The sequence below is a fragment of the Blennius ocellaris genome, assembly GCF_963422515.1.
Source record: "Blennius ocellaris genome assembly, chromosome: 2".
Taxonomy (NCBI): Eukaryota; Metazoa; Chordata; class Actinopteri; order Blenniiformes; family Blenniidae; genus Blennius; species Blennius ocellaris.
Window position 1 is genome coordinate 18,578,454 of NC_137651.1, and position 25,216 is coordinate 18,603,669.

At 41.5% G+C, this 25,216-nt stretch overlaps 1 protein-coding gene across 1 annotated transcript; it reads right to left on the bottom strand.

Annotated features, from left to right (window-relative positions):
- Window positions 1–4,462: 4,462 nt before the first annotated feature.
- On the bottom strand, window positions 4,463–25,216 carry LOC308139138 (myelin protein zero-like protein 2). Its single transcript, XM_080508483.1, has 5 exons — window positions 24,973–25,216; window positions 8,659–8,828; window positions 8,137–8,347; window positions 7,170–7,341; window positions 4,463–5,712 (listed from the first exon to the last, which is right to left on the bottom strand). Exons 1-5 carry the CDS (start codon window positions 25,025–25,027, stop codon window positions 5,553–5,555), a joined length of 768 nt encoding a protein of 255 aa, XP_080364609.1. The 5' UTR covers window positions 25,028–25,216; the 3' UTR covers window positions 4,463–5,552.

The window sequence follows — 25,216 nt, forward strand, 5'->3', positions numbered from 1 at the left end:
GATTGTATTGTTCAATTAATTCTCATAGCGGGTGAATTGGATGAGAAATGGATCATGTTTCAGTAAAAGTCTCAGTAAAAGAACAAGTACAGTTGTCATGCACTGATGTTATTGCATCCAAACTGAACAACTCACGTGTACAATCCCATTTGAAAAATGTTTAAACTAACAAAAAATGGTAAATATTTTACGAGTCATCATGTTAATCAACATCAATAAATTGCATTTAGAAAGAAAAATGTAAAATCATTTAGAAGAAAAGCTGAAGAGAACTTGTTAAATATTTTGTGCAATAGTTTGAGATCTTGTGGATTTTACAAATCTTTGAAACAAAATGCTTTTAATAGTTTATGGAGAAAAAAAGTCTGTGCACAAAGACAAGGGTTTAAACCAGCGTCAGCTGTTTTTGATCTTCAGGTGTTCCTGCAGTGAGAACAAAACAATCACAAGTCTATGATAGAAATCACTCCAGAGACGCAGGAACAATTCTGAAAACTACTGTCTACAAACACAATTTATCTCTGCATCTACAAAAACTCAAACTCAAACAATACACCTAAGGTCCAGAGATGAATTGAATTGAATTGAATTGTCAGGATGCTGCTCCACCCTCTGGAAAAAAGTTTTAATAAAAGGATTATTGGAATAATAGTTATCATTTGACAGTTTATTAACTTCAAAACATTTCAGTTTTCGGAGAATAACATGATGTGCAGCACGACAACATGGTGTTTTTCTACCGTCTGAAGGCCATCGAAGTACATCCTCACATTGTTTCTGCTCCAGACTGTTAATGTTCACTCAATGTGTAGTCTTTTTGTAGTCTGTTTAAATCATAGAAAATAATGTAATTTTCACCTAGTAGCAACATTCAATCGAAGCAGAATTCATAAAAATGACCATTAGTTCATTAGTTTGTGTCTTACTCACAATACTGGTGGTGAATATGTTGCTTTTACATTGTTTATGTTCAAAACAAGTTATCTGAAACCACAAATCCTTCTCTTGTCATGTAGTTTATTGTCCCATACTGTTTTTAAACCAAAGGTGTGAAGCTGTTTCACATCATTGCAAGTTGTTTCCATTGGATCTGAGTTGCAATGTGCAAAGTAATGTGCCAAATTATGCAAACAATGAGATAGAACAAATGATATCCCCAATTCATCCAACATTCACAAAAAAAAACAAACAAACCACATTTTCATAACAGAATCAAAATGCAACATTTTTGACATCTTAAATGATCACGGTTTTGTGGTCGCCTCCTCCATGAGTTGAAGGATCACGGCGCAGGCACAGGCTACAATCGTCCTCCTCCTACGTCTATTCACAGGTACCGTGATCGTATTGTGTTTGTTAGCTGTATTATGTAACAGTTCCCACACTGGAGCCGGCAATTCTTTATTGAACTCACCTACCTGACCGGGGAGTGTTCACAAACTCTGTTCTCCACAGGGTTAGAATGTGTTCATTATATAATCTGCTTCAGCACAGTCGTATACTTCTTACCTGAGATTGGGAGGAGTTGGGGTTGGTGTGCTCATACACACACACACACACACACACACACACACACACACACACACACACACACACACACACACACACACACACACACACACACACACACACACACACTGTGTATTGTGTATGTGAATACAAGGGCCCTCTGTTTGGTTACAGTAGTACAGTCTCAGTTTCAGCTCCAATCTTTTCAGCGACAATCTTCTCTCCCCCACTCACTGGCGACTCTGATCAACAAGAGACCTGTTATTCTGTTGTCAACACTGCAGGGGGGGAACGACTAATAAAGGTGATTTAAACTGTCAGGCCCAGACTGTGTGTAACCATTATCCATCATCCCTCTAAAACAAAAAAACTGAAAACGTGAGAGTCCTGTGGTCTTTTCATCCACTGAGTAGTTGATGGAAAAGTGTATCTGCTACACTCCAGTGTTTTAAAGGTCTCACACACTTTTCTCAGGGCTGTAACAACAGGTAACAGCATTGCTCGACAGCTGCAGGAGGTCCGCTTTACACAAACCATTAAAGTCGCCCTGCACCTGTGTGTCTGTGTGTGTGTGTGTGTGTGTGTGTCTGTGTGTGTGTGTGTGTGTGTGTGTGTGTGTGTGTGCGTGTGTTTTTATGTTGGTGCGACAGTCATCAATCGAAGTGACAGTCTGCGTTCAAGGCGGTTTTCATTTTCTTCGCTGCACCCTGTTGTTCAAAGCTCATGTGAGTGTGTGTAAGCATGTGCGAAGGCGTTTAGTCTCGCCACATGACTGTGCCTGGTACAACCCTCCCTTTAAGGTGTGGATGGCAAACCTGAAACGGAAGGGGGAAGCATAGCAACAGCGGAAACAAATGTGATTTCTCGTTTGTGTTCCAGCGCTTATTAAAGAAAACTCACATTAAAATCATTCCTCTGAGAAATGTGTTACGTACGTCGTGATAATGAGCGCATTGTCGGAGAGAATGACTTGTTCAATGAGTCATGAACTCGAAACGGTTAAGAAAACCTCTCCCACCAGTTTCTTTTCTTCCTCACATAATAGGTAAAAAGTAAGACAAATGCAAACACAAATGTGCCTCTGCAGTCCTTTAAATCACACGCAGTGTGCTTCCTTCATCATCAGGGAAAAGGTGGAGTCGGTGACAGCAGCTGCATGATAGCGCAAATGTGTTTTCTTGTTGTCATCTCATTTTTGTGTGTGTTCGGTTGAAGCGGCTGGCAGCAGTGATGGTGGAACACTGAACTCAACATGAGAATAATGTGATTTGCTTCACATGCAGTATTCAGTGAATCACACTGAATGCAGTCGCTGGAGAAAATGGCTGATTAGTTTTTGCAACATTCAGTAGTTGAACACTGGTGCAAGCATTTGGTTTCAGGCTGCCGACAATCATATCACTGAATACTGGCATTTTAAAAGGATTAACCTATTAATCGACCTTAGGTGGGCAACACAGTGGTTTGGTGGGTCGCCCTGTGTCAACAGTCCAAAAACATGCATGTGTGGTTAATTTGTAACTTGTGATTGTTTCTTTCTCTGTTTGCCCTGTGATGGACTGATGACCCATCCAAGAATTGCAGTACCTTCACCCATCAACAGCTGGGATCCCCGATGACCTGAAGTTGAATGAAATGGTATAGAAAAAACATGGATAGACATTGGATATGCTCAATTCCACATTCAGCATTCATTATTGAAATACTACAAATACACAAGGTACAAAAACTATTTGCATTTGTCTTTAGATTTTTTTTTCTTTGTTGTCCTTATAGACAGTATATTTAGTACAAAAGTTTATTTCTCTTTGAAATTAATGGGAATGAATTTAAGAAACATGCACTTATGGGACGAGGGAGAGTTGCACTCATAGAAAATGTGTCTGTTCTCTTGAAATGCCATCATCAGGTCCAGAACTTGAATATATGGAACAACATTATTTTAAGCCAAGTCCAGATTCTGCCTATGGTGGTTGGACTCTGAAGAAGATGCAGTATTGTGCCAATTTCTGTTTTTGATGAAAGGTGATGGTGTGTATCAGCAGCTTGCTCTCTAGAATAGTCTTAAGATATCAAGAAGAGATGCTGCAACAGTGTAAATGCCACATTTCCACAGTGTGAGACTGATCTCTCCTCTCTCTAACACAACAGACAGCAGTGAAAATGTCTGGTTGGTATTGTCAAATTCTTCCCTCATAAATCGCTGCTCATCCCACAAATGCATTTTCTCACTGAATATGGTACCATTCAAAAGAGAATTAAGCAAAGTTTTTTTTTATTTTTTTTAAACTAAATACATGTTTTTTTTTTTTTGTTTTTTACTTTTTATGCCATTTATTCAGATGTAATTGTCTGCAGGTCTTTAGAGATAATAGAAAACTACAGTATTAGTAGTAACAATATTAACCTTAACCAACAAAACGTAGCTATTTGGCTCACATAAACACATAAACGTTTCAAGTCAAAATCCCTTCACCCTCACATCAGCACAGTCGCACCCACTCAAGGTCTGTCAATCAGTAACTAAAGCTACAACCGGAGGGCCAGACTTTGATCAATGCACACAAATAGGCTGGCAAACACAAACACACACATGCACGCGCCCTCAGATTGCATATATAAGAGTAACATATTCACAGTCATGAACCAGCCGGAGCTGAAAGGTACAAATAGGCATAGAAATTAAACAGCCTTTCACTGCAGTAATGCTTGCAGGTAAACAAGGGGCAGCAAGCTCTGCGGACCGGCACACCATAAACACACAACGGGAGGTAGTGCATTAAAGATAATCATGCATAATAAATACTGGATAACAAGATTACCCTTATACATATTGTATGATTTTCATTAAATCACGACAAGGTGAGAGGGATCATGTTGCACATGGCAGCAGATGTCAACTTAAGTCGGTTGCTTTAAAGTGAGAATATGTGGCAGAAATTTGACAGCAATTTTATTAGAAAATCTTTTTAATACACATATACATTTGGATAAAAGCTCTACAACAAATAAGGTGACTCTTTTAAACAACATGATAAAATATATATGTAGAAAACTACAAAAAAGAGAGGGAATCTATAAACATTTTTCTCAGCAATAAAATACAAGTAAAAATCCTGATTAAAGACAGGTAATACAGACATTTGTTAGTAGATGTGATGCATTCACAGGTGTGTGCAGGAAAAAGAAATGGGCTCTCAAGGGCATTTTTCAACCAAAGGTTTTCAGATCTGACAGCATGCATTCATGGCTGAAAGGTGCACGCGGCTGCAGCTAGATCGCTGATCAAGTACTTGGCCTTCAGATTAAATAAAGCAGAATCACAGTTTTGCTCTGTAATGCAATGTAATAATAAAATAATCTGATGAGGCACACTGTAAGCAGCTCGGTCTACACCACTTCGAAAAGGGGCCGTGACACTGGCAGGCGTGAAACAGTTCATCAAACTTACTGAAATGTGAAACTTATGACTCCTTATGATTTAGCTGTATGGAAGATTATCCTGCACTTTTCTGCACGAGTTCAGTTATTCATTCAAAGGGAAAGTTTTTTTGTTTTTTTTGCAAAAAGCCAAAAGCAGCCTCAGAAATAGAGATATGGGTATGGCTCATTTGTCTCATTCTGTCTGTACAGGCCAATATCGTCAATGAGATCAATTTCTTGCAGCAGCTGACTTTAGTTTATCGGCTTTCACCTCTTTAGAAGATTCATGGCTGAAGCAAGAGACAGCTATTGAACAAGAATTGATGCTTCGTTCATTCCTGTGGTGTCCTTCAGCATGAATGATGCTGCATTTTCTCACTGGTACCCTGAAGGTACTTTGCTTTAAAGCAATCTCTTTCTCTTTGTTGGTAAAAGTGGAATCTTTTCCTCACGTCATCAAAAACGTGGGCTTGTTCTCCTCACAGTAGCTGCACTTCTTCATGGAGACTCGGCTCAGCCCGGCGGTGGGATTTCTTGGGTACCATCATGGTTCTCGCTCCAGCAAAAGCTTCCTGACTGGCTTCACATCAGCAATGCTGCCCTCATCTTCCTCCGGTTGCTCAGTCGGAGTCGTCATCGTCGTCGTCGTCATCGGAGCTCGGACCCTCGTCCTCCGAGGAGCTGGAAGATGGGGTGCTGGGGTCCGAGATCATGCCGTCTGAACTGTCAATCTCTATGGATGTCTCTGATAAGTAGAGATGGATGGCTCTCGATGGGTGGCTGGTGATGCACACACAGAGGGACCACGCAGACGGCCACCAGGGGGAGGTAGGAGCAGCAACCACAGGGGGAACATACATTCATGCATGGCATATTCATGAATCATTGATGTACACGAATGTGCACAGGTCAGACACAATGGGGACAGGACAAGGACGAGCAGACACAGACACAGCAGCAGGGACAAAGGGTTAGCATCAAACTGAGTTAATGAAAGAAAAGGTTGGATCAAAACATCCGTTTTCCTTTTTGCAACCGATCCGAGAGGAAATACATTATTCCTTTATCAAGCTTTTTTTCTTTGAGAGATTCAGTTTGAGGCCCCTCGCAGACCTAAGTTTTATGCATCACTTTCAGTAAGTAAATATAGCGAGCCACTGCACCGTTTTTACAGACAGATCTGAAAACCCAAGAGAGAGCCAAAGAAGTCTGACGATGCCCAAGAAAAGAGGTGTAGCAAAACAGCTCATTGTTTGAAACAGACAGAAGGACAATGGAATCTTTAACGGGAACATAGATATCAGACTGGCAGTGAAAATTTAAATGATTGCCACATTTACTATTTACTCACAATTTGCTGTTTCTAATGTCTGTTTCCAACAAGTGCTCAACATCAGATTTCCATCATTTGATAGCACCCCAGTTATTTCTGACACAATTGCAAATCTTAAGTGTGAAAAGAAATACAGCATTGTAACTTCAGTAGTGAAACAAAACACACACATATACACCAGCGTCCTCGTGCAGATTCAGACGAGCCACAGCGAATTGGATCAGACAGCTGACTCATACACCCAATGAAAGGAGGGTTGGTAACAATTTGGTTTCCCCAGCATGTGGGGATAACAACATTTCAATGGAAGCCTGGAAAGGGTTAATTTTTTTGTTCTACTGTTGCTATTGTTCAATGTAATAATATATCAAACATATGACATGTGCTACCTCGCTTGTGTTGGGGTTTGAACTATATTAGTGAGGAAGTAAACAGCAGGAATACGCCATTGTTCTACCTCTACGATCATCAAAACATTTTTCTCAAAACAGGAAATGAGCTTGAAAGCCCATAAAGCCATAGAGGAAAAGATGAACTGATAAAACAGTTGTTTCTTTACAGAAATGAAAGGCACGTGGTGATATCATCAAGCTACACGGCGGTCTGGCTAAAGTTCAGTATCTGTGTTTGTCTATACAAAAGGCACATTCTTCATTTGCACCTGCTTAATGACAGCTGCCCGTTACGGGTCCAAACATGGGATCCAAAGACTGCAGTTGGAGTGGAAGGAAGAAAGCGGAGTGTCCAGTCGGGATAGAGCCCCTTGACCCCCAAAGAGGAGCATCACATGCCCTGATCCCCACAGTCAACAGAGGAGAGAGAGAGAGAGAGAAGGCCTGCCATTTCCCTCTTCCTTGCTCTTCCCCTCCTCCTCCTCTCCCTCCGTCGCTCCAGTCAGTCTTACCACGCGGTGGGGTCTTTTCTCTCTTTGCGGGGAGCCTCCTCATTGCCCTCCAGCTGCCTCTGTCTCCTCCTCTTGCATCGCCTGCAGGACACGATGATGACGAGGAGGATGACCACCAGAGCGATGCCGCCTCCGACGGCCAACGCCAGGAGAAGAAGGTCTGAGAAAGAGGCTGTCGGTGGCCAGGGGACATATAAATACACATAGTGAGTGAGCTTTTGTACTGTAAACTGCAATAATTAAGTAGCTAAATCTGAAACAGCACTCAAGATGACTCAACTTCTATTTACCAACAAGTCACAATTCATAATGCTCATGATCTCATGCCTTTCACCGGGCCATCATCAAATCATTTCCAGGATGATGAGACACTGTACCTGTTAAACATTGAGATCTTTGCTTTGTGAAAACTGTGCCTACAGATATATCTTAAAACTTCTGAAACAAGTTCTGAGCATATGCATTTTCCAATAGTGGCTTGAGGCCAAAATACATCTCTTATATGTAGGATATGAAACATCCCGAAGGTCCTCAGGAAGAGGTTCCAAGAGTCAGAATCAAACAAGGTGAAGCAGCTTTTAGTTCCGGCGCTCCTCACCTAAGGACTGCCGATACACTCACTATTATTTGCTCAGGCGTTTGATTAAACAATAGATTTTACTTATATTACTACCATCATCTCAACACAGCTTTTTACTTTAATATTCTTTATTTATGCTCTTCTTAATCACCTTGCTTTAATGTATTTTATAAATCACTTAAGATTCTTAATCAACTTGTTTTAATGAATTTCCTTTTATTGTATCAATTCATGTGTAGCATCATGACATTTATTTCATGCTATATTTAACTGAAATATCCTCAAAACATTAATGCTGTGATCTCGTTAGTGTGGAGGAAATCAGAGGCACCAGGATATTGTCATTAGACATTAAGTAAAAATTTGCAGAAAGAATCAACTGCTGACCTGTGGTGACCACACGGAGTTTAATCTCTCCAACAGTGCCGTGGACGTCGGGCGGATTCTTCACCTGGCAGATGTACGTGCCGTTATAGGTGAACTTCACCTGCCGGATGATAATGGATGCATCTCGGCCCATCACGTCACCATCCCAGATGATGCGCTTTCTGAAGATGCCATCTACAGGAGGATATGGACGCTGCTGGTAGTGGAACACCTACGAGAGGAATTAGAAGAGTAGATTTGATCTACAACACAATGACACTATTTGAAATTAATTAAGAGCTGCTGCGACTGGGGAAGAATCAAATTTTATTCTTGCGGTGAAAAAAACTCACCCAGACAATTCTCAATATGCATGCACACAAGTACACAAACATCGGCTTGACTCGGAGGCTCCGCAGGGAGCCTGATGACTCACCGACTCCTCTCTCAGTTGGTTGTGGGGGTGGATGCTCCCTGACACAATGCGGGAGATTTTCTCTCACTTTTTTTTCTTTACATGCTAACAGACACACAGGCACTCACCGACTCCTCACGGCCATGTGTTAGAGGTCTGAAGGTCCAGGAGATGGTGACAGTGCTGGGGTTGATGGGAGATGAGCTGTAGAATGTGCACTTGAGGCGAACATCTGTCCCATTGACCGCCTCCATATTCCCAGATGTGGATATATGTATACCGCTCACCTGCAGCACTCCTAAGGAGGCAAGCATGAGGATCAGAAGCTGAGTTTACACAGACGGAATTGCATATGGAGAAAAATCAATACATGCATAAGATAGGGTCTCGGCAGCGGTTAAACAAAGCACCGGAATGCAAACAATTGCAGCATGAATTTATCCTCATCAGTGAATTCCAGCTTTCTGAGAGTGTGCAGTGCACCCAGTGACCCTTCCTCTGCCCACACAGTGCATCTGCAGGAAAAATCGCTAACTTTAAGTTGTCGCCAGAACCATCTTAGATAAATGCAGTGTGCTGTATTACAAACTAAAATCCTCCAAGCTGCTGCCAATGCTAAATGCATGATCAGTCAACGAGCACCAAGCAATACAATCTTTTCCTCCTGAAAGTAGGCCAAATCTGGGACACCTAATGAAAAATAGCCTCCTTGACAACACTATTAGATGAGATAGAACAGAAATTGAAAGCCCCGCTATATAATACACAGATATGGACTATATCACTCTTTACAGTAGACTACATCTATTAGATGTAAAACGGATGGACTGTGTGAGCCGCGTCATGATGGATGGAGCCTCTCGGATTGGAGTTCGTGCTGTTACACACCCCATAGACACACACTAAGTGTCCACTATCCTGGGAAGATGCATGTTTAAATTTGACTCTGCAGTGTGGAGATTGCAGAATCTTGGCTGAGGTAACTGTGGAGAGACATCCATACGTCCAAATAATATGGAAAGCTCTATTAAAGTTGACACCCAGGCACACAGCAGGACATCCATCTGCAAAGCTTGCGGCCACAGCAAGCTCAGGGTAGCCAAGAATTGTCCCCGTCATTGCTGGCACACATCATACGAAGACGCTCCAAATGTCCAAAACACGTCAGCCTGACAGAAACCATCTGTAGCACGGCAGATTACCTGAGTGCTCGGGTCGTACAGGGCCCCACAAACATTATTTAAAAACCAAATGAACTTCTATAATATATTTTCCAATTTGTCTGCCGTGTCTATGGAATGATTATTCATTCATCTCTTGATATATGCCATCACTGCTGCTTTTCTAATTGAATTCTAGCCTCATTCTCGTCCTGTATACCGTGTCAAATGTGAGATCCTCCACTTGAGTATATGTCCTTTACTTTTTACTTTAGTAATGTGAATATAGGACAATGCAATCCCACAAACAATTACATTGGATTTATTTGATTCTTAATTCTGCAGTGACCTCAGGCAGTCAGTGACAACCAAACTTGCATGCGGATCATGGTCTTTAAAATGCTCTGATCTGATCTTGACAGTTTGTGCATCATTTCATTCTCTCTTTATTTATATTGGAAACGACATCCCAGCTGTACGGTAATTGATTTTACATTTGTTTATAGTCTGTAGAGTCTGTACAGAGGCATTAATAGTAAAATGGATGAGATGTAACTCATCTCTGCTCTTTAATAAAATCATTTCTCAATACGGATTGCACTTTGACAGTATCACTATGATGCGTAATGAATAATATATCACGTCAAGATTTGCAGCTCTAAATACAGCAAATATGAGCTGGCAACATGAGCAGCAACACAAGGCTCCAGGTGCGGGAGATGGAGATGAATTGAGTCGTATGTTAACCTCTTCATTGTAATCACACTGAAAATTAAGACTGGAGCTCGCTGGGAAAATGTCAGCGGGGGCTTTGCTCCTCGGGCGCTGTGTTCTGCTCCTTATCAGGGTGCAGAGTGTTTCCTGTGGGCCAGGATGAGAGAGCAGGGCTACCAGACAGCATTAAACAGACGGGCTGCTCTCTCATCGCTGGAGCCCTGACAGCGCTCGAACAGACTAATGTGTTTTAAATGAGCCCGATGAAACCTGGGAGTGGCAGTATACGAGCAAGCAGTACAGGCCGAGGGCATGCTGTGAGGAAAACGTCCACCTTTGCAAATTGCATAGTGCTTTGTTGGATGGACATCAAAGGGAGGAGGTCGCATGTGCTCTGCTTCTTTCTGGCTTCATCCCCTACCTGGCTGTGTGTATAGGAAATACTGAAGTTAGTAGATTACGCTGCCCCTGTTTTGGATATTCATTAGGCAGATAACATCAGGCCTGGTTGTGTCTGCACAGCCAGTAATCACTGCCTCTTTGGCTGCACTGTCGGTGTGTGTTTTCTGCATCTTAAGTCGAATGAATCCGACCCACCAAGAAGATCATACATTAATTAACCTTAAGTCAGTGCGAGGGAGAATACCCTTGCACTTGCAGTTTCCTGTATTCTAAAGATGAACTGAGTCTTTTGTTGCTTTTCTTTCCTTGTTATGGTAGCATTAAGACTTGTGCCATTTACGTGATCATAGATCATTAAAAAATAATTCTGCTGCTGCTTGATGCACTGGCTTTTACTGGGTATATAAGGGGCATTTGGTGTAGTTTTCCTTGTTATTCAGTCTTCAAAGGGATACAACAACATAGCAATAAATTTGCACATATTCGATGTGAACAATCTATCTTTCATGAAGATGATGCCTTAACAACTACTGTGATCTTTTAAGGTTTGAGACAAAGGGCCTGATGTATTTATGAGAAAATTGCATCCTTGGGCAATTAAATTGCCCATCGCCCAAGTTTTACAGGTGATGAACTTCTAATAAAGCTATGAGTTATGGCACGTACAAGCAATTGTATTTAAATTACCTTTTTTTTATACAAGAACAATCTGCTCGAAATGACATTGTTTCCATGTCCATTTGCATGCCATTGAAGGTTTAGATGTAGGGCTGAACCCCCACAAACACAAAATGAAATGTGCTATTATGAAGCTGGACGGGTTTTGGGAGGAAGTTGTGAAATAACTGAAATAAATCAAAACCACGAAAAGAAAAACAGCACATGGGAGATGATCATGACCAAATTTAAAGTTATAGGAAGAAGAAGAGCAACAGAAGAGATTCAGAAAACATTGTAAGACCTAAGAGGGGACACAGCGCAGAAAGTATTTTACAATAAAGCCACGATGAGCCTGTTGTGGAAATGCCTTTAATTGCAAAAACAGTAGCAATTCTGCTGAAGCTGAAGGTAAAACATGGACACGAGGACATGAGCACGACTAATACTGTTGCAAATTAGTGAATGTAGCTGGATGTATCAACCTTAACTTTTACTTTTTACCCATTTGGTGGAGCTGTGATTGTATGATAGAATTAAAGCAGCCACTTCATCCTGTTTGTACAGAAAAGAGGGTTAAACCTCGATCATAACATCACACAGCTCTAACAGTTTCTACTGTTATATTTCAAAGCTGATAGAGCATACGGAGGATTAACAGAGCAGTACTGTGAAATGCCCACCTTCCTTTAACAAACCTCTCTGAAGTGATTCATCATGCTTCAGAAAGCAGCAGAGAAAGCAGGTTCTCTGGGCCACATCACTTCATTTCACATTTCTCCCCTTCACTAAATCCATTAGTTAAGTACATGAATTTAAACAAGCGTTGTTAATCTCCTCTGAACAACAATGAAACTAAAAACACTTTTAACGCCGCCGCCCTTTGACAGGAGCAGAGCCGAAGGTTAATTGGGCTTTTTTTTTTTTTTTTCTCCAAAGGCGGAGTGGATATTAGCGGAACGACAACCCTGTTACATCGCCTCAATTACTAATTTGTCCCAACAGCTAAAAAGTACACGATCACTACTTAATCGACCATTAGCAAGCGCTAATTGGCAAAGAGGACGCATGCCATTACATGAGCAAAGACATTAGTGCGAAGAATCTGCCTCATTCACAGGAAGTGAGGGAAGATGAATAAGTAGATGAAAGGTAGCGAGAGAGAGAGAGAGAGAGAGAGAGAGAGAGAGAGAGAGAGAGAGAGAGAGAGAGAGAGAGAGAGAGAGAGAGAGAGAGAGAGAGAGTGTGGCCAAAGTGTTGAGTTAATGAGTGGGCAAACGGGCGGAGCTTGGCTAACAAAATTATGGAAAATGTATTCTTCTACATAATTGCAGTCTGCCAGACTGAGATAAGATAACGCTGCTTGTTTGTTGACTCATTTGTCCATGCATTCTTATACCCCAGCACGCCTTTCTGTCCCGTTTAAGCCACTGGCTTGTTTACATGCGAACATCCTGCCCAGCCAGTGCCGACCACACCTAGCATCCAGAGACACAGAGAAGGAGCTTTCACAGCTTATTAAGATCAAGTTATGTAGCTCTGGACACCGGGGCAAGGCCAGAGAGGAATAATATATGTATTTAACGTAATTACTCTGACCGACTTACTGGAGTTTTTATCTAGTTATTTTCTGTTACTCATTTCCTCTTCTCCATTTTTCAGGAACTTGGGGGTAAAAGTTTTTTTTTTTTTTTAACATGTGAAACTGACTTGATCTGTATATGTCAAAAGGAGATCGATCACACCCTTTATTCGTAAGTGAAAAGATTGATTTAGAGTGTATTGTGAAGTGTGCCAACACATGACAGCTTGACTTTACTTGAAACTGTTAACAGTGAAAATGATGGGCTTCAACTCGTGGTATTTCACTTCAAATCACGTTTTATCCCACAATAACTTGTGGATACATTTCGTGTGTGTGTTTTATCTCACAATAACGGGAATAGGTCATGAAACTCTGTCATCCTTTTGGCATGTGAGCATGTGTTTTGGCAGGATTTGGGGAGGTGGGGTTGGCACAGGCCCACTGTGTGCGCGCACGCACGCACGCACGCACGCACGCACGCACGCACGCACGCACGCACGCACGCACGCACACACAGAGTCCCGTTAAACTGTTAAATGCACTGGCCTTGGCTTCAGTCCATCATATCTTTCAATATGTCCAATATATCACAATTAAATGAACTTGCTGAACCTTTAATGCACTTCATCCTCCCCGTCAACGTTGCTCGCTACAAACTGCACAGGTCCACTCGACCTGTCTGAAGCCAACGAGGGCAAATACCTTCATCTACCGTAAAATAATCAAACCAAGCTCACTCGAGGGTGATTAGGTTTGCTTGGCTTGGCGGCCATCCCAAGACTATATAAAAGCCTCCCAACGAAAAGCAAGAAATATCAAGTATAACTTGACCTGCCTACATAATACTTCCCCCCGTGTCAAAGAGTGTAGGCGAGTTATAAAGTGCTAAAATCCATCCATAAAGGGTTTGCATCGTCCTTGGTCTCGCACTGCCAGATACGTGAAGGAATCAACCGGACAGAAGTAATTTTTATTCTGTCACAGCTGGAAAAGTAAAAGAAAGTAAAAGAAAAGAAAAGAAAAGAAAAGAAAAGAAAAGAAAAGAAAAGAAAAGAAAAGAAAAGAAAAGAAAGGAAAGGAAAAGGCTAAACATGACTTGAATCATGCTGGAGGATTTGAAGGAAAAACATCTTTTTTTGTTTCTTTGTTTACATTTTCATATGGTGAAATTCAAGGGGAAAAAAAGCTCAAAAGAATGCTGAACTAAATCTGTTCTGGGTTCGACCTCTATCAACAAACTGTTTTCCTGCAGCATCATAGCTCCCCGTTAGCCACATGACTCGACTGTCTAATGACAGCCGCAGGGGTATCGTTCAGTTCTGTTTGAACACGACAAGAACGAAAAACAAGTGTTGAGATTTACATTCCAAAATAACTATTTACAGTCTGCTGAATTTGCTGGCGATGCATTTCACTTCTTGTTGCACCATTCACCTCAGTAAAGAGTTCCTTCAAAAAAAAGTGAAGACTTTGTTTATCTTCGAGTGATTTTTATTGTACGAGGCAAAATTCTGCAAAACACGCCAGCTGCCACAGACAGATGAGATTTCCAAATAACCACATGCAGTTTCCAGAGTCCACTCTATATCAATGAAATGTGAATTTGTGGCTTTTTAAACATGTGCAAATCTCATTTGAACAGTAAGTCAGTCAGTACCTCACAGTAAGTCTTTCTGTATTAATAACCTCGTGCAGACTGTGGTATTGTCTCAGATTATGCAAGATCTCCATTAAGATCGATGTATGTGTATATACTTATAAGATGTCAAGACCAATTGAACAGCCACATAGAAAAGGAGCCTTTCTTGTATAAGCACAAGAAATGGGACATAATGAGCACTGCAGAGAAAAGCTCAGTCTTATGGCAGCAAATTCAATAATTTCCTTACTTCTGGCACAGTACCCTGAAGTGTCGGTTTCACATCAGTTCTCCATTGTGGAAGGCTGCTGCATCAGACTCTATTTTTATTATCTAGTTAAACAATGCACTCTGACAGTGTTCTGCCAGGACTGACAATCATGTCATGTACAGTGTGTTCTTGCGTCAAAAAGCACCGCGCTTCCTTCTCCCTTGACTATCCCACCCCCCTCATTCTTTGCTGACTATCTGAAGACCTTCTGGAGACGAAGAAAGTCTGCAAAAGCCGATCGCAAAATGGTTGGGAAAATGTGTACAATGCAGATGAATGGATGCGATGTTTTGTAAATCCCATCGGCCTGGATTCAGCATAGAATTTTAGGCATAATATCGCATCGGAGATAATAAGACATTTCATGATGCTGTGAAAAATGTTAGCTCCAAAATTTTGGATGGGCGTGACAAAAATAATAAGCATTTTAAAGTGGCATAGTTTTTCAGAAGACAAAATATGCTCACATTATCACACTGCACTCCGTTATCACTCGAAATAATTCAGAGAGTGTGGAGAATATCTACACATACTTCCAACCTTTTCTGACTGGAGTTTGTATTTAATAAGGGCCACTTTCCAGGAGTTTCACATTCCCAGGCACATTTTAAGTGTGTTGGGCGCAGCAGAGCAGCTCTCTCACAGTAGTTTGAGCTCTACACTCAGCTAATATTCTCTGGTATTCTAAATATTTCCAATGACTATCTTACAGAAACAAGACTTAACTTTGGTTTCATATCGCCTGTTGGAGAGCCGCAGGGCTCGTTGGTGCGGTTCCTTCTAAGCTTTGTAAACAGAACAAGGTTTAAAAAAAAAAAAAAGAGAGGCATGTTAACATCTAAGTCAGATTGCAAAGTAAATTTTGAAGGAATGGCTGGTTACCAGACATTGTTGTTTCTCTTAATAGGACACCTGGAAAACTACTTGGAGAGACTCCAGTCAGACTTCAAGAGAGGGAAGGAAACTCTGCAGGAGAAATCAAGCGACAAGCACGACTCTCAGAATCAGGAAATTGGTTTCATTACAAGATTTCCTAGACCATGCGTGTTTGTGCCTTTCCTCTCTTCATTATGGCCCACAAACAAAGGGACCACCGGAGGAAACCCGAGTCTCTGTTGCGCCGGGTTTGGAGGAAACACTTAGGACAGGACCAAACACACAAAGAGCTCAGTGGATTACAAAGAGCCTCTTCTCCTCTTTGTGAGAGGTTCGACAAGCCCAGGTTACTTTTCTCTATTTTTAACAAGGCTTGTCTTTCATGAGGGGGGCTGGACCGAAGAGCTGGGAATGGCAGGTTCAGGTAACAGTCTCCTTCTGAAGGAGGAGGAAGAGGAAGAGGAGGAGGAGGACACAGGGTTTAGGGAATAGGGTGAGTGTTGAGTGGTGTAATGGGAGGGAACCCCAGAGATGGATACAAAGTGGGCTGTATATTTATTCTGCTCAGGTTTCCGTTCTTGCCTCCCAATCAAGAACATGAAATTGTGCCAGAACAAGCAAATGCATGGGCAAAAGTATGCAGCAATGAAAAGAATTGCTGTTGCTTCTGCATAGTCTTTTTTATATGAGCATGAATGTAACACATGTCAGCCTTTTGCAATATGTATATTGCAACTATTGATATTCTGATAACAATGAGTTTATGATATATCATGCGGATAAAAACTGATGTAGAAGTTTGCTGTATGGGCACAAAAAGCTCAGTAAAGTCATGGAAAATGTTAATTTACATCGAGTGCCATCACACCAACTTAATCAAGAGGAAGTGATGAAATAATCAACTCAAATCCAGATAAAGTGCAAATGATGAGAATCAGATTGTGAGACAGAAACAGTACCTGTTTACACGGCAATGTTTTCAAGTGGAAATGGGAAAGACGTGTTTTGGGTGTCCGTTTACATTACGATGGAGCCATTGAAGGTGGTACAGTTTTCAAACAACAGCTCCCAAGGTAGAACTTTTCAAAAATGCTCTAAAATGTGTTTCTGTAGAACGGGGGAAAATGCTACGTTCGAAAATACTCCAACTTTTGTCTCCACGGAAACACGGAAAAGCAACTTTTTGAAAACGCTTGAACTCTGTCTACATGTAAACAGGGGGAAACACAACTTTTATGAAGCACTGCGACTGTGCATGCGCACCACAGCGGTAGTAAATAGTTACATGTGCAAGTAGATGAACAATAACAACAATAGTCGCCTCCAGAGTGGCGTGCCTCGCTTTACATATTCTCCTGGGACTTGTTCGTTTTAAAGTTGTGAGTCACCCGTGATAATAATCCAACGGACAGACGACAAGGTCCCTATTAGTAATGTTTAAAGCATATTGTTCTCTGCACGCATGTGTGCATGTGGTTTCATGAGAGAAACAGACAGCAGCCACAAGTAACTCAATTGTTGTGTAGATGGAGCATAAAATACACTTTGTGAGACTGGGTGAGTGCATATTTACTGGCGAACATAAGCAGATCAATCTGAGCCATCTGACTCTGACTGTTGGGACATTTTGCACCACTTTCTTACCAACAGTAAAAAGAGTTACCTGCAGACCCTGTGACAAATGTACTCCTGAAATTTCCCCTTCAATAATGTTAATAATGTGCACAAAGGTCGGATTTGGTGGGGGCATACTCTCTGGAAAAGATTAGCTCAAGACTTCTTAAATTCGTTGGCAGACTCAAAGGTTTCCACACCCTTTTTTATTCTGAGTCTCTTCAACAGCTCTTTAGATCTTGGCTCGGTGACGCAGCATACTTCAATAACAAAGATAAATGTTAGGTAATTAGTCCCCAAGGTAATATCTATTCAATTCAATTCAACTTTATTTATATAGCACCAAATACAACACAGCCATGCCTCGATGCTTTTAACAGAGAAAAGAGAAAAACCCAACAGATATCAGTCTCGACATGTGATTCCATAATCATTTGTAGCAAATCTGGAGCTTCGGATTCAGACTTTATGGCTTTTGAAATCTGGTGAATGACAATGTCATAACTATCACAATTTAATATGTTAATTCAAATGACATCATCAATTATTACGATTGCAAAATTACTTGTGATAAATAAACACTGAAGTATATAATGTTTGTATTGGTTTTTCCAAATAACAGTGCTCTTCCTCTTTTTGGATCCAGTTTTGATAAGACACAACTGACCCATGAGATCACTCACAGCATTTCAGAAATGGAGCAATTGTCTTTGTTGAGTTTTTTTTTTTAAATTTTTTTTATCATTTATCTTGATTGCTTTTGACCTATTGTCACCAGCTATTGTGAAAATTTGAAATAATTAAGTAAAATGTCCAGCACATTAGGGATCCATCTGATTGGCAAAGTATGTACAGTGCATATAATTACTTCAGCCAATTCTCTTTCTATATGTATAATGCGAATCTTGATATCGAAGTGAGCATACATTTGTGATATATTGTGCAGCCTTCGTCTGAATTGTAATAATAAATACCAAGTATTTCTATCTTTCACAACAACAAAAAAATTCATTTCCTCTCTTTGCTCAACTGAGGCGACAACGCTCAATCATACACATATCTTTTGGGATGATAAAATTCACTTCAAGGGAGTGTTGGTACTCCTGTCTGCTCCTCTCAGTGAGGCTTACATTGAAAATACATCATAAAAACAAATTCCAGACACCAGGAGATTGAAGCTGCAAATCTTAAAGCTGCCATTAAGGTGACTCAGCCCAATTTGCACTGTGTTTATGTAAAAGAAGAAGACTTATGTGTCTTTCCTTTGAATGCAACAAAAATTGCAGCCGGTATATGTGTCTGCGCTCCACTTTAAAACCCCATAGCTGTGTGAACTTTGCCAAACGAATGTGTCTGAATACACTCTAAAGGTCAGTCCGAACGGAGGCCACGCATCAATCTCGTTTTGAACACTTTCTTCCTCCGCCTCCTCCCCCTGCTTCCTCCAGACCGATTGTAATTCATCAGGCATTGTCCAGAGGAAACGTGAAGTGGGTGAGCGAGGATAAGAGTTTAATCCATCAAACCTCTTCCACTCCCACCACACGGCTGACTCAACAACTTCTCCCCGTCCCCGGGATTACAAACTCCTGAACGTGGGGGGGGGGGGCTGTACGCTTCGATCCAGCTCACCCATGGCCCACAGGCTTCTCCTGAACAGACTGTCAAACCCTTCAGCGACAGCCTTCATTTCTAATGTTCACAATGGACTAAGACACACATATTCTTCTCGTCTTTTTCTTTTCTCATCAGTGGCATGAGTCACAGAGAAACCATTCCCACAGCGACTTCCACCTCTGCCAGATGAACATGAGACTATACATAGAGATCTAGAAAAGACACTGCGGAGGAAGTAGAGACCTCTACTCTTTGCTCTCTGTGTGAAACGAAACTCTAACCCTCATTTTATAAATTAGTTTACGTGTCGCAAAGAGAAATACTGTGTAAAACAAAGTTTTACAAAGTGTGTCTGACTTGATACTGTAGTGCTATGTAACTTTTGATCAAGTAAACATAGCATTCTTCCAATTTTGTAAAGGGGACTGGTTGAGTAATTCAATATATAAGCTTTATGGGCAAAAGTGTTTGGTCATACCTATTAAATAATAAGGCCCCATTTACACTCCAGTGTTTCAAGTATAGTGCGTGTTTTGCGTTTTCGGTTTATTAAACTTTGGTGTTTACACAGCAACAAAACAATGTCCTTTTACACGGAAATTGCAGAAGTACTCAAATCAACGACGATAGCATGCCGGGTCACGAGTTCGCGTTGTTGGTTGTTTTTGTAATGAAGCCACGTACACATGTGTGCAGAGAACAATACACTAGTCTGGTCTTGTCTTATCTTGTCTTATCTTATCATACATACCAGCACATTTTCGGCTCCAACTTTCTAGTTCTTCTATTGCAGCTTGAATCTGCCACAAAGCACGGTCTATCTACTTGCAAGTTTGACGCGACTGAAGTGGAACAACTCGACCCGGATGCACCGATCGCCGACCTCGGCCATATCGAGAACCTTTGGGATGAACTGAATTGTGACCCAGGCCTGACGTGATAGATGCTCTAATTTTGAATGACCATGTACGTGGTGGGGAGGTGTGCTAGAGCTTAGCTGCAGTGGCAGAGTGTAGCAGTTGAGCAGTGATTGAACAGTCCTGTTGCAAATCATCTGATTGCTTCTTTCAGTACAAAAGCAGCAGCAGGTCCGAGACTGCAGGGACCTGCTGAGTCACCAGAGCTTGTGCATGGCAGCTGCCAACAGTAACGACTGTGAATACTAATTTATGAAAATAAAGACTGTGAAACTGGGTCGGCTTTGAGCCATGAAGGAGTCAGAATTTGGCTTCGGGGTTATTTCCCACAGTATCACTCCAAAATCTGGAAATCCTTCAGAGCAGAGTGGAAGCTGTTATAGCTGGGAAAGGGAAGCCAATTCCATGTCAATGTGTTGGTATTTAAGTACAATGTCACAATAGGTCCATATTGGTATAGGTGTTAGATTAAAGCTTGGGAGAGATTTAAAAAAAAAAAAGTGACAACAGATTCATAATGTGACACTGACTAAATTAACCTTTAGCCTTCCTTATACATACATATAAGACAACGTGAAATGATTAGATTACAATAAAATAAATAGCATGTCAAAATGACTACATTATTTCCCAAAGTCTTACATTTACAGCCCAATTTCTCATACTTAGCAATGTTTTTCTCATTGTCTCACTCACACTTGCCTTCAAAACATGGCAAACTAGAGCTATTTGATGCATATGTATACAGAATTTTAGTGGTAATATTATGCAATCAGATCATCATGCCTCTGCAAAAAGGAAAATTATCCCTTTTTTGCCATTTAAATGATCCCTAAATTCGAACTGCTCTGATCAGTTCAGAAAGTCGCTCCTTTGCACTTTTGTGACAACAGATTTCAGCATTATTTTTGACATTATTCTGCTGAAGTTGCAAAATCTGCAATAAAAGTCTCTATTCCGCACTTGGGGTTACATTTATAGAGCAAAAGTCAAAGAGAATCTGACAAAATGAAGAAGCGAAGGGTTTCACTTATGCAGTGTTACAAAAGGTCAACATCTAAGGCTGAATTGCACTTTTGAGGATCAGCTTGTCCTTCACCTACTTCCCCGTGACTCTCCTCCCACTCTGCATCAATTTACACTCTATTTTCACTAAATTGCTGAGTTCACTCTCAGATAATTGATGCTCAAAGGCACATAATTGAGTGTTTCTCTGTGTTAGAAAAAAAAAAGAGAGAGAAACGAAAGGAGAGGAAATCAAAATGCGCCACAGAGTAACTCTCCCGGGCTGGAACATTCTAGTAGCTGTTCTGCTTTCAGTCACAAATAATTCAACTAATGACAGATGACTCAGAAAAAAAGTCCAGCTGATATTCAGTGGAAACTAGTGGTGCACTTCTTGTTTTGACGAGTGGGTCAGCTTGTTTAGAGTAACTCTAAATAGTTTTAAGAGCGAGCAGCCTGCCTGAGGAAGGCCAGCAAAGTGACAGTGACCACATAAACAGAAACCCATGCTCATAAATATGTCCTGTTTGTATTCGGACAAGAGACAGATGATCATCGACTCTGTGTGTGCGTGTGTGTGTGTGTGTGTGTGTGTGTGTGTGTGTGTGTGTGTGTGTGTGCGTGTGTGTAGCTGAACCTGCAAACATAAATACTGATAAACGCCTGTTTACATCTCAGTCTTATGATTTAAATGCCACATGGGGAGTGCCTCGCTGTCTCAAACACCTCACAGATGGAGCCTCTCAGCGTCTGTCCTCGTACACCAACGCGTCACTGTCAAGTCAACACACCTCAAGGCAATCCCATCAACCCCACACAAAGGCCAGGCGTCCTTGTAGGTGTGTCAACACGGGGCGGCAGGTCTAAAACCACAAGTGGCTTTTTTTTTTGTTACAATGGCCTGTTATTGTGTGGCGATCAGACCCGCCGTGGCTGGGAGACAACTGCTGTCCCTGTAAACAGAAGCAAGAAGCTGCTTCTCCAGATGTAAACTTGATGGCATAAAGCAGAAGCACAAATGAGCAGTGATTTTTTTTTTTTTTTTTTTTTTTGTCGGTATGCTGCCGTCAACAGCAGTCACAAACCTGTAAGTCAGGACAGGCTGCCACATGTCAGTCCAGTTGCATTTCTGGTTTGGGAGGAAAATGTACAAGGAAGACAAAAGAAATTGCGACAACTGGGAACAAAAACAATTGATTTTGTGACGACAGTTCTTAGTCTGTTTGATTTACATGCTGAATCTCTTTTCTTATCATTGAGGCCACTGAATTTGAACTTAAGTAGCCACAAGCAAGGGAAATCATAAAACCCAACAATATTGTTTTAAAGCCTCACAAAGAAGAGTAGCAATAAGTACAGTGAGCGCTTCCAGTATCTTTCTCTTTGTTTGAATTTTTTTGTGGCCACAGTACAAATATTCTAAGAATCAGAGTTCACAAGGTCACTGCAGGCATAAACCACGTTTCCCATCAACACAGCCAGTTCCAACCTACACAGATTAATACTTCGTCACTTCATCTGTACCTGAAGTTGTTTAGTATCAAAATTAACAATATAAATTCAAAATATTCTCAAAATCTCTCAATGAAAGCAAAAGGAAATGTCTTATTGTCCTTTTACTAAATTTCTACTGCTTTGTTACGACGTATTTCACCTACTTTGAAACGGTGAAGATTATACATATTAAGTGTGTAATTTGTCTACTCCTGTATGGAGTCACTTCAGAAGATCATGTGATCTGAATGCTTGGTTTGGCACAAGTTTTACACAGGATACCCTTCCTGACACAGTCTAAGAAGCTGGTGGGGAGGGGGCTTTGGTCTGGGACTCACAGTGTTCCCCACCAGCAGGGAGCTTCTACTTCTAGCTTCTACAAGCGCACTTCCTTAACAACTCCCCTGTGCACTCAATGTCCAATGTTTCCCACAGTTTTGATAATAGTTTACGTTCTTCCTCTGACTTTACATATACTAACAAACTGAATATGTCTGTAGGTCTTAGAACTCATTATTTGCGTGTTTTACCCCGTTTAATCCAAATGAATGGAGCCGTTTTCTTATATCTCGTTCACCACCTTTCACTGGCTTATGTTAATCCACTGTTTCAGACATTTTGTGTAACTTAATTAATTATGTTATCACTTTAGATATGCATATCAATCTCATTAAGGAACACCACATTGTTTTGGTGACAAAAAATAAAACTCCCAATGAGGCTCCACTTTGATTTCATGTAATTTTTTTGTGTTTATCTTGTAGCTTTGAGCAAAAATTAACCATTCATGAGTAAGCTATCCTGAAAAGATGTTTTTCATGGGTTTGTTTTTGCCAGAATATGATCTGCTGTGGTTTTATAGTAGCTGTGCCTGCTCTCCCACCACAGCCACCAGAGACTCAAGAGCCTTTTTTTTTTTCAGCTACACAAAATAAAGACATAAAAGAAAAAGATGCACATTTGGTAAACAATGCTCCCAGGAGGAGCCTGCCACAAATTATGATTTTAAGTATATAAAAAATGAAAATCTGCCTGCCAAGCACACGTTACAATAATCCACTGAGGAAAAAGTATGTTTATCGCTAATAGAGTCAGCACAACACTTGCTGTGATGGTGTTTAGAGTAGTGGGAGCAGAGGGAGATCGTTACCGTCTCCTTCAAAACAGGCTCTCTGCAGCAGCTCGGCACATGAACACGAGCTTTGATCAGCACAACGTGTGTCAAAACAGTGTCGTGCCGATGGGTAAATGTGTACGCTCTGTAGCTGTTTATAATGTCAGCTCATCCATCTACCTGATGGAGGCCCGGGTGGGGAAAGCGAGGGGGAACTCTTATTTATTCCCGTACACATTTGCACACATTGCAATTCAAAAACCACATGGCTCGTGAAAACTTGTTGTATGTGCTGGCTCTGTTTCACCCTGCCTTTTTCCTCCCATCTTTGCCAGTGCACTACAGCCAAAGGCAATGGAACTGATTGCTGAGAAGCAGCTGAGATGTAATCAGCTCCAGCATGTTTCCCTTCTTCATCCACCGGTATTTGATCATACACCCGTCTTTATCCCCACAGCACTCGGTCCTCCTCCTGCTCCCTCTGTGTGTCAGCCTTCCACTGTGTTATGACTGATCTGCAAGGCACATGCTCATTGTAAACATAAGCAGCTTGCAACTACAGTGGATCCCAACATGGTGCTTTGGCAGCGGATGGACATGTTCAATCAATATAATCCACTTAACCGGGATGGACAGCGCTTACTTCCAAGGTTAAACAACCTGGCTATCTCCTCAATGAATTGGCTTTGATACGCCAACTCACTGATATTAAAACACTGTCCATTAGAAGCCCTAACAATGTGATCCATGACCGTTTATGTTGTTATGATCCACGCTGTCATATCCTCACAGGAAGCAGGTGGACATCTATCTGTGTCCAGGGGGACACTGTAGAGTCTTGAAAGATGTTGAGAATTGGGACACACACACACACACACACACACACACACACACACACACACACACACACACACACACACACACACACACACACACACACACACACACACACACACACACACACAGAGTTTTATTACATCCACGGGAAGTCTTCAGGCCTCTTGTGCCAGCGCTCCTCTTCCCAGTGACGCACGGCGCAGCCCAGAGCAGGAGGTTAAGGGTCCCGGCGGAGCTTTCACTAATGTGCGCTTTCTCGTTTACTTTGAACTTCGATTATTGGAAGCGACTCTCAGAATAATGGCCATCCTGTTATGACTTAAGACCCCACCCCCCCACCCCCGGGACATGACATTGTAAACTTTTGGAAAAGCCAACACCGCACGCAGAGATAAGACACGTTCGATTCACGATCCAAGTGCTCAGGATCATTGCGCAACAATCAAAACAAAGATCAAGTTTTTAGAATAATAATAAAAAATACATCAAAGTGGAATAACTTGGGTGTTAAAGAGTCGATACCCGCCGGGGGTGTCTCACCTGAAGCTGCGAGTCCACACAGGACGGTGAGGACATGGAGCCCCTTTGCGCACATTGGATGGACGCCCGGCTGGTCCGAACACGAACTAGAGGAGCGGGAGTGAAGCTGCCCAGAGCCGCAGACGCACTTTCACACTAACTCACGAAACACAGGACGATCAAGTCTGCGGACCCCCGTGTCGGAGGGATGAGAACCTGAAGTCACGGCGATCGTTCCTCTCTCCTCCAACCTGTCCTCTCACTA